Source organism: Camelina sativa, chromosome 20, assembly GCF_030686135.1.
Source record: "Camelina sativa cultivar CO46 ecotype springtype chromosome 20, ASM3068613v1".
Classification (NCBI taxonomy): domain Eukaryota; kingdom Viridiplantae; phylum Streptophyta; class Magnoliopsida; order Brassicales; family Brassicaceae; genus Camelina; species Camelina sativa.
Window position 1 is genome coordinate 6,373,052 of NC_141899.1, and position 10,410 is coordinate 6,383,461.

The 10,410-nt window shown below is 26.7% G+C and overlaps 1 protein-coding gene across 1 annotated transcript; it reads right to left on the reverse strand.

Annotated features, from left to right (window-relative positions):
* Positions 1 to 4,863: 4,863 nt before the first annotated feature.
* On the reverse strand, positions 4,864 to 6,288 carry LOC104769756 (transcription factor PRE2). The gene is made up of 2 exons (XM_010494039.3): positions 5,897 to 6,288; positions 4,864 to 5,222 (listed from the first exon to the last, which is right to left on the reverse strand). The coding sequence occupies exons 1-2, from the start codon at positions 6,023 to 6,025 to the stop codon at positions 5,067 to 5,069; spliced, it is 285 nt and encodes a 94-aa protein (XP_010492341.1). The 5' UTR covers positions 6,026 to 6,288; the 3' UTR covers positions 4,864 to 5,066.
* Between the last annotated feature and the right edge of the window lie 4,122 nt (positions 6,289 to 10,410).

Sequence of the window (10,410 nt, forward strand, 5' to 3'; positions counted from 1 at the left end):
AACAAATACTTAAAAATCATGATATTTTGTGACTATCATAATGTCCAATCTTATCATTAGAAGTAAGTTTCAAATGCTAAGTTATTACTAAAAAATTCATTGCATATGATAAAAATTATAACTAAAAAATTAATCTCAAAAAAATATTATTTTTAAAAATTTATAATCATACAAATTTTTTATAATCATAAACATTAGATATACATTATAAGCTATTTTTATTCTTATAAAGAAAATAAATCACAAATTCGACCAGCTGCACATATTCGATCAGAACTTTCATATTATAACTCCTATAGAAACGATCTTAGGCTCTCTGGAAAGGTAAGACTCAGATCTTTCCAACGGCGGGTAGATCAGCTTCTGGTTCAATTTGTAGCAGTGGGAAACGATTTCATAAGATGACTGATGTTAATTCGCGGATCTGCGCAGAATAGGTTTGAGAAATCATGTATAACTTTTAATCTACAAAAAGGGTTACAAAATCCTTTGGAGAAAACTTACATATATGGGTTGGGAAATTGCTCACCAAAATTCGTCCATAAAAGAGTTCGTTTACCCTTTCTTTTCCACCATCTCCTAAGACATGTAAGATCTGTCCTTAATCTCAATTGTGGCTCCTTGTTCTCTTTCTCTCAAATGGTTTACTCTCTCTCTCTCTCTAGATTTTGGAGGCACGAAAATATAAAGAATAAAACCCTAATCATCTCTTAAATAAGTTTTGTTAAATTAGGGTTAGAGATTTGGTTTAATGGACTTTGCATAAATTACATAACAATTTACACTATTTTATGATTAATGTTTACTCATTTTAATATCACAAATTGTGACTTGCATATATGTTATAAGTTCATAACTAATTTGCAACAACATATTGGTCACAATGTAGTCATAAGAGTGACAATTAATATTATCGTAGCATATTCGTCACTATGTGTGACAAACTTTCGTTACTGATTTTTTCCGTCATAATATAGTGACGAAAATACTATGAATTTGTGACAAATAAATTTAGTCATAATATCGTATTTAAAGTATCACAAATTTGTGACGAAACTTTTTTGTCTCAAAAATACGTCTCAATAAAATTATTTTCTTGTAGTGGTTGTTCATATCTTATATTAACCGAAGCTAAAGCGATTGTTCGTTTCTTCACAATTATTATCATGCGGCAAGCAAAGTATCTAGAACTAGATGATGTCACGTTTGAATGACTGATGACTATCTTCATGTTTCAATGACATTATGTCAATATTATTATTAACATAAATGAATAATCACGTAAAAATGAATATCTTAAAATATATATTTGAAATCAATATCATAAGTTAGACATTAATTTAAAGCATCCATAAAATTTAGTAGAATTTGATACCGACTATCACTTAGATTCAAATTCATATGCTTTATGTCATCGACAAAAATACAAAATATAAGTACTCAAACATTGCCAGTTTCAGATTTTTAAGAGTATATATGTGTAAGATTCCAAGAAAATATTTTGACGTATACGTTTTTCTAGAAAGACGATTTCAAATAGATTTTTAGTGTGAAAATGGATTTCATCCTCTCTCTTTTTTTCACATGCTGGATTTTATTCTAAAACCAAATGTTTTTTTAATGTAATAACTCTTTGTATAAATAAAATTAAAATATTTGTTTTCTTTCTTTCTTTTATATTTGTGAGAATAGTAAAATACATGTTTACGATGTGTATTACAACTGTTTGTGGGCTTTACTCCTGATTGAATTAGTAGACGAAGAAAGAAAAAAAAAACTCGTGTATCTATTTATTGATTGATTGGATCGCAAAGCTCAAAACAATTTTACTAATGGGCTAACTAACTCGGCCGTGCAAATGGGCCGCTACTTTCCGACACTTCACCACAGTGATGACGCGCACGTCTTTTTTTAAGAGGTAGAGTCTCTAATTAATTGATGCGCGCGTTATTAGTTGTCATTATGAAACTCACGCGTGTTGAGCTTACGGGCCTAAATATTTGGGCCTTTAAGAGACCCTATAAATATTACGGCCTCGGTTTGTAGCCAGCCCCTCAGAACATAATAAAAGCCAACAATTTATGTGTTTTTTTTTTCCTCCTCTAGTCTAGAAATCATAAGGTACACAAACTATTATGTGTTTCCTTTAAAACGATTCTATATACATATGATATACAAATCAAATCCATATAGATTTTTTTACCGGCTTTTTTTTCTTTGATACGACGGCGGGCGAAACATAAGCCTTTCCGGTTGTATTATTAGCTAAATCAGTGTAAGTGAGGTAGTAATTTGATTAATGTTGGAGTTTGAAAAGTCAAAAAACGCGGAAAATGTGGGAAAAGGACAAAAAGAGGTACTTACTAGTAGTAAGTAGTAACATTGACCGGTCGTTTTTGGACAATACCGTTAAACAGTGATAACGACCTTAACCGTGAATGTAGTTCTTCTCTCTCTCTTTTTTTTTTTTTTTTCATTTTATATATTCTTTTACTTTTTTTTTTTTTAATTTATGTTTTCTAGATCAAAGGAGAACACACATAAAAAGGAAGGAAAAAAAAGAAAAAAAATTAGATGTTTCCTTTGTTTAACGGTGTGAACAATTATGTCGGTAGTTATAATAAAAATTTGTAGGGTATAGCAACATTCACTATATTATGTCCCATCAATTGCATTTGTTTTGAAATTTTATAGCCGGTATTGATTTTTTTATTCTTTTTGAATTTCAATAGTATGTATTATCATATATTTTTTCTATTTTAAAAATAAGTTTTGTTTTATAGATTTTTTTTTTCATTTTCAAATTAAGCAATGTCCTTAATTATTTTTGCTATGCATTTTTTTTTTTTAGAATGCTTGTTTTGAAGTCTTGCTATATAACGTCCCATTCTAGCTTTCAGATTTTGTACTTGCCATTATAAATTAAATATGATCGATTACTTTTCAACATTTTAATCAGATCTTATAAATTAAAATTCAATCATACTAATATTCATTTAGCTAACCACATTAAATGAATGTCTGACTAAATTGATGTAAACTATATATATATATATATATTGTTTACATATATATATATATATATATACCATTAAAAATGTATTTGCATAAAACTAACAAAACTCCAAATTTCTATACAGTATATTATTTTGGATGAAAAGAATTTAATAATATATAGTAGAAATCACAACTATTACTAAAAAAATATCTTTAAAAAAAAACTATATATATATATATACCCAAAATAATATGGGTATCTAATGTAATGTACGGTTTCAATTGAAAGGGACCATATAGAGATCCCTACTTACCACCAACTCTACTGTGGAAATTTATAATATGATTCGAATATCAGTACGTAACTATATAAAATAATAATTACAGATACAATATATTCACAGCCTTTTACATGCATATTTAAAAATATAGATAGCAAAATAAAGCTAGCTAGTATACATAAAAAAATGAAGAGTTAACAAACAAAATAGACGTAACAACTAACAAATTAAGTTCCCTTGTATATCGAAGTATATATTTGAAGTACTCTCATTTTGTCTACTTAAAATAGTATCACGTTTTAGAAGTCTATTAAAAAAATCTGGTAACTGGATTACTCGACATGTATATCCTAAAAGATTAGTTAGACATTTTATGTTTGGGTTATATATTACTTGAAAAAAGTTTATAAAATAGTTAAGTAGACAATCGCTATTGGTCGTTGCGAATAGTAGAAAATTCATTCCCAGGTTTAGTTCAGTTATCTTTGTGGGGGAATACTGTTCAGGAAAGAAAAAAACTATGCCATAATAGTGCTCTGAACTTTAGGTCAAATATCGAAACCGTTTTAGATAATGGAAACTGAAATTCATGTCTTCAAAATAAAACTACACTATAATAGCTAAATTACTTTTACCTAACCAAGAAAAGTCAAAAAGTTTTTTTTTTTCCTTTGACGAAGGAGTCAAAGGCTTATTTTATGTTAAAAGGTAAAAGTTTTCGTAGTCAAAAGTTTCTCGTTAGTTGTTTCATAAGCTACCATTTTCAACCGATTTAACTACTTTACCGTTGCATTATGTAGATTTATTTTTGGTGAATTTTTTTATAGACAAATTGCATAGTGTATACTGTATTATGGAAGAGAGAGCTCCACAAATTCTTGAAACATCCAGTGAGTAACAAATCATGAAAGATCTCCATACTAATTATATACATATTTGAAAGACGATTGTGTTACAGTCACATCATGTCTTATACTTTTATGTATGTGCAGATATGTATATGTGACTGTGTGAGTAATTTTCTTAATTACTACGCTAATTTATGCAAAATTTGTGGCTTATGATCCCAATTCTCCGACAAAACTAAGTATTAACGTCATTTATATTTCACATCTGCTCACAAAAGACGACAAACTCCTTTTAAGAATCTGATTTAGTGTATGTTGAACTCTGTACTAATTTTCTAAAAAGACTCTGTACTAATTTTTTTGTTGCCAAAAATCGCGTTACTTTATGGTGTCCTTATTGCCACATTAATAAGCAAGATTCGTATGATCCTGCCACTTGATATTTCAACCAAAGACGATCCATATGTTTCATAATATTAAGATATATGAATAATTAAATTATAAAAAAAATATATAAAGAAAAAGAAAAAAATTCACCAAAAAAGTACGCTTTAAATGACAATATATATATATATATATATTAATCAACTTTTTTGAAAAAAAAATCTTGAAGATTAGTCTAAAATTCGGTTGAAAATTATATCTCGCTTGTCTTTACATGATATCATTTGTATAATACATTTATACATATAAACAACTGTAAACACGCACATATATATAAGATTAAAAGTAATTAGTTAGCAGAAATCTGATTTATTATAATTAAAGCTTAATGGTTGCATGCATGGCGTTAAATCAAAAAAAGGGTCAAATATGAACCCTAGCTAGCTATGATTGTAAATAATATATAAGATACATATAATAGATAATTAAGCTCATCCTGATGGATCAACCTCTCAATGAGACCCACACAAATATATAAAGCACAACTAATCAATAATTATCCATTAATCAAGCTCCTAATAACGGCTGCTTGTGGGCTGTTAGGATCAATGGTGTCCAAAAGCTGCGTCAATCGATCACTGAGGTCATCGGCTTCCTTGTTCAAGTTTCTTATGTAGTTGCAAGTCTCTTGTAACACTTTCGACGCTGATACCTACATACATTTTTCAAAGTTGTACATTCTATAGTAAGAATTTAATATAATATTATATCCATTAAAATGAAAATTTTAATATAAGTACTCAAACGAGTCTTAGCTTGAAGTTATGATGCTAATGGGGCTTATTATAAAGCTTAAGATAAATTATGCTCAAAACTTGCCAAAAGCTAACACATTGGTACTATAAGAAAACGATGCTTCCATATATAGAAACCGGCTTTTTCTTAATTATCTAGTGTTCGTCCTTTTCTTGTTGTAGTATAAAAATAAGTCGGTGCTGTACATATATATAAATGTATTGAATTGATAGTCCGTGAAGCAATATAGTCGTCTCACATTCAATGTAATTAATCAATGATAAAAGCAAAATTAGTTAGAGAAGCTTAATGCTGAAGTTAGGGAAAATATGTTCCCCTCTCCTCAAAGTCCGGTTAATGGTCAAAAGTCTTTTTAGAAACTTCAGAATGCAATCTCCCACACGTAATTCGATATGTATGAGTATAATGCACTATTCCAACATGTTGTATATGTGTGTTTCTCTATTGAACATAGTGACTAACCCTAAATAAATATCATAAAATTCAAACTTATATGACTATATATGCCGAACTGCCCAAATTAAACCTTCTTAGTTCATAGAATTACAGTAACTTTGTAGAGAGTTTTACCGTGCTAGAACGTCGGTTCTGGCGAATCTCCGGAATGGACTGTCCGAGCTTTGAGATGAGATCAGCGATCTGATCATCGCTAATTCTTGATGATGAGCTTGCTTGTCTCGACCTTCTGCTTGACGACATTTTGATTTGAAAAGATATATTAAAAATATATTCTTAGAAATATAAATCCAAGAATAGGCTCACTTCTATTGATGGCTTGTGGGTTAGAAAAGAAGTATAATTGTTTGTGTTTGTCGAAAGAAAGGGAGAAGGAAGAAGGAGAAGAAATGGTGTTATATAGAGAACTAGGACCACTTTTTAGAGAGAAAGAGAGAAATAGAGTAATACAAATAAACTTAAATTTGGGTGTTGCATATGACGAAGACAAGTGCACAAGAGAAACAGTGCTTTAGAATGGAGTCTTGGATACAAGACACGTGAATTTACAAATCAGATTGCAATGTCTAATATTATATACTTCTTCCGCTTTCACCAAAAATAGTGTTATACAACTTTATTTTTATTTTTATAGTTTCATATACAACTTTATTTTTATACATCTTAAATATATTTTTAACTCTACTATTGCAGCTTATTAATTAAAAAATAAATTTTATAGCAATTATTTAAAATGATACTTTTTGTCTATTCGTATCTAATACTATAAATTGGTTATCGAATACGTATTGATGATTACTTTTAGTTAATGACTTTAAATTTGATTAATACTAGGATTTCATCCGCGGTACACTGCGGGACTAAATTATAAATTATTATATTTTAAATAATAATTTTTAATAGTAATTTTCAATTTATTTAGTTTTTTAATTCTCAATTAATTAACTTTTGTCTAATTAATTTAGAATTTTGATTAGAATTTTTTTTCATCTTCTTACGATTTATAATTTTTATAACCTAATTACATTAAATTTATATAGTATGTTAGTGTATATTTTTATGTGTATTTTTTTTGGAATATTAAGAATGTGTTATAGTATGTGTGATATTTTGTAGTTCATATACTACATAATTTATAAGTTAATTTTCAAAACTATAATTACAAATCTATAATATATATGAATAAACTAATAGTTTTAGTATTTGTTTAATAGTCGAACCCGCTATGCTAGGTGAGTTAGGCAACATATTCAAAGATTTTTAATCTGCAAAAACTCATCATACGAAACCCGTGAAAATAAAAAATAGTTTTAAATACGTAATGATAATAATAATAAATCTGTGAGCAAACAATATATTTTATATTTTATTATTATTTTTTGAATAAGATATCAAATTGACTGGTAAATATGTTTGTTACCTTTTAAAATCATACAGTTAGTTTTTTTTAATGATTGTTTAAATTCAGAATTTATATAAAACAATTACACCAAAATTAATGGCATTTGCTCCTATAACAGTTAACCAAATTTATGTAAAACACTTTCTACAAACAATCTGAATTGTATGGAAAGTTTATTACCAATAAAAAATAGAGTTATACAACTTTATTTTTATTTTTATAGTTTCATATACAATTTTATTTTTATACATCTTTAAATATATTTTTAACTCTACTATTGCAGTTTATTAATTAAAAGATAATTTTTATAGTAATTATTTTAAATGATACTTTTTGTCTACTCGTATGTCGTATCTAATACTATAAATTGGTTATCGAATACGTATTGATGATTACTTTTAGTTAATGACTTTAAATTTGACTAATATAAATATTATTAATTAAAAGGTAAATTTTTTTACAGCAATTATTTAAAATAATACTTTTTGGCTAATATTATCTAATACTATTAATTGGTTATCTAATAAGTATTGATGCTTACTTTTAGTGAATGACTTTAAATTTGACTAATATAAATATTAATTATTAATTAAAAGATAGTTTTTTTTACAGCAATTATTTAAAATGATACTTTTGTCTAATATTATCTAATACTATAAATTGGTTATCTAATATGTATTGATGATTACTTTTAGTAAATGACTTTAAATTCGACTAATATAAATATTATATCATTGCAAAAATAAATAATTGCTGATTTCACTCTAAATAATTTCACTCTAAATTGGTTATCTCATATGTATTGATGATTACTTTTAGTAAATGACTTTAAATTAGACTAATATAAATATTATATCATTGCAAAATAAATTTATAGTGAAAGAGATTCATAAAGGACAAAAATTTATAGTGAAAGAGATTTAAAGCAAAAAGACACCATATCAAAAAATGATAAACATATTGAAGATATTTATAAATTTGATATTTTCTTATATTCACAAAATCCTTTTATTATTGACAACAACATTAATCCTAGATCTCCAGAAAACTTTGCTTTTCTTAAAAAAATTTCAAAATTGATACTAAAATTTTGGGTTGCTTAATTATTGACAAAAATTTCTTTTAAAAATTCTTTCATGGGTTAGAACATAGTATCTATTATTTCTTATTAAAGTTTTTATATATATAACTAATAAATATAGAGACTGTAAGCTTATATATTTTATTATTGTAGTATTTCAATTATTGAAATTTATTTGATTATTATAGTATTATAATCTTATATATGTATTTTTGAAATCTTTTCAAAACAGTAAATTAGTTATATTATTAATACCTCTAATTTTATATCATTCAATAATTCACAAGTGAAAATTTAGATTGACATAAAACATCAAAACAATGTTTTCACTCTGCCCAAAGAAAAACAATGTTTTCACTTGGATTCAATGATAAGTAAATATTAGATAACTAAACCAAAATATAAACTTAGTTGATCATAAATTCTCCCTCATATTATATATATACAATTTTTACAACCATTTATTTTATTAATTTTAAATAGTAAAAAAATATCTCAAAAAACATGATTTTTATGTACTCCACACGGATACAAAACTAGTATTACATTAATCTATATATACATTTTTGGAGACATTTAGCAAATCTATATATACATTTTTGGAGACATTTAGCAAATAAATCCTAGAGTTGCAACCTATTTACAAGTATGCCATTAATATTAATTATTAATTTTTTAAAAATTAATTAATATTAAGTTTTGATTTTTGGAAATAAGATTTCATATCCTAATAAAATTTTCAAAACAATAGAAATACACTCCCTTTAACATTAAATATTAAGTTTATAATTAATTTAATTAATATTAAGTTTCCAATTTTACAAAACAATATTTTCTCCATACAGACATTTCCTAAACAATCGGTATAATCAATAAACGACAATATTTTTAAAACCGGACCGAAAGGTGAACCGGAAGTCTTTCGGGTTTCTGGACCAATTAGTCAAAATGGTTGAACCACGGCTCAATTAATTTATTGGTTTGTTTACATTTTATGAATATAACATCTACTTTTCTATAAATATATAAACAAAACATACATAGTTGAGTATTACCGGTCGATATAACATTCCTACTTTTAGTACACGTAGGATTTCTATACTATTAATAAAATACTTTATAATTTCTATCCTAACTAATATACCTATATTTGTAAGGTTGTACATTAAAAAAATATATATTAAACATTAGTTATATATATAGTTAATCAATAAAATAAATTATATTTTTTTATTAAAAAATAGTCCCGCGGTGTACCGCGGGTGAATATCTAGTTGTATAGTAAAACTTATTAAAATTGAAAGAATGATTAGGCATAGTAATCAGAAGTTCAGAACCTTAATTGCTCATTGTTTTGCTTGAGGTGAGAGTTTTTGAGAATGCATCATTATTTTTTTAAGACCAAACGACCACCATCCAAAAATATAACTAATCTTCATAGTTTTGTAATTGTCATGTGAAATCTGATATAATAATAGAGAAACTAATTTTAATATTTACAAATGGGAAGCGATTTCTGAATTCAATAAAACAATGAACATAAAAATATCATCACGTGATTTTATCTTATTATACTAGCTAGTGTAACGCTTGTCTCTATATAGTTATCATATATATATATGATATCATTATTTTATGATCGATGATACGTTAAACTAAGAAGATTTTGTGTATCAGTTATAGATACGGGTAAATAAAAACAATGGACTTAGGTCAATTTGAGAGGAACGTACGGTATCTATCCTAACCAATAGGGAGGGGCTAGTCTCCAAGCTCTTGATCACGTGTACCTCAATACATAGTGTATGCTTATTTATGTAATGCCTAAGTGGCATTTCATCATATCACCGAACCCAATATTTCACGAGCTTGTTCTAAGACTTAGTCATGCGTACCTCAATACGTAATTTCCAAATTTCAAATTTGTATGATTTATATAAAGACATGGTAATGTTATTTTGGTCATAACAACAAAACATTTACATGATGGTAAAGATGATGATATGCAAAAGATATGAATGAATGATGATAAGTAGATGCATGATATATATTAGAAAACAAGGAGATGGTGTGATAAATTGGACACTAAAGAAAAATGTTTGCTGATGGGCACACAAAGGTGGGACTATTAATGTTTTAATACTT

What these genes read in the sequence shown, in the direction of transcription:
- LOC104769756 (XM_010494039.3), bottom strand. Translation starts at nt 6,025, where the DNA reads ATGTCGTCAAGCAGAAGGTCGAGACAAGCAAGCTCATCATCAAGAATT. An exon ending in AGAACCGACGTTCTAGCACG is followed by an intron (nt 5,223 to 5,896) that starts GTAAAACTCTCT and finishes AAATGTATGTAG; the next exon opens with GTATCAGCGTCGAAAGTGTT.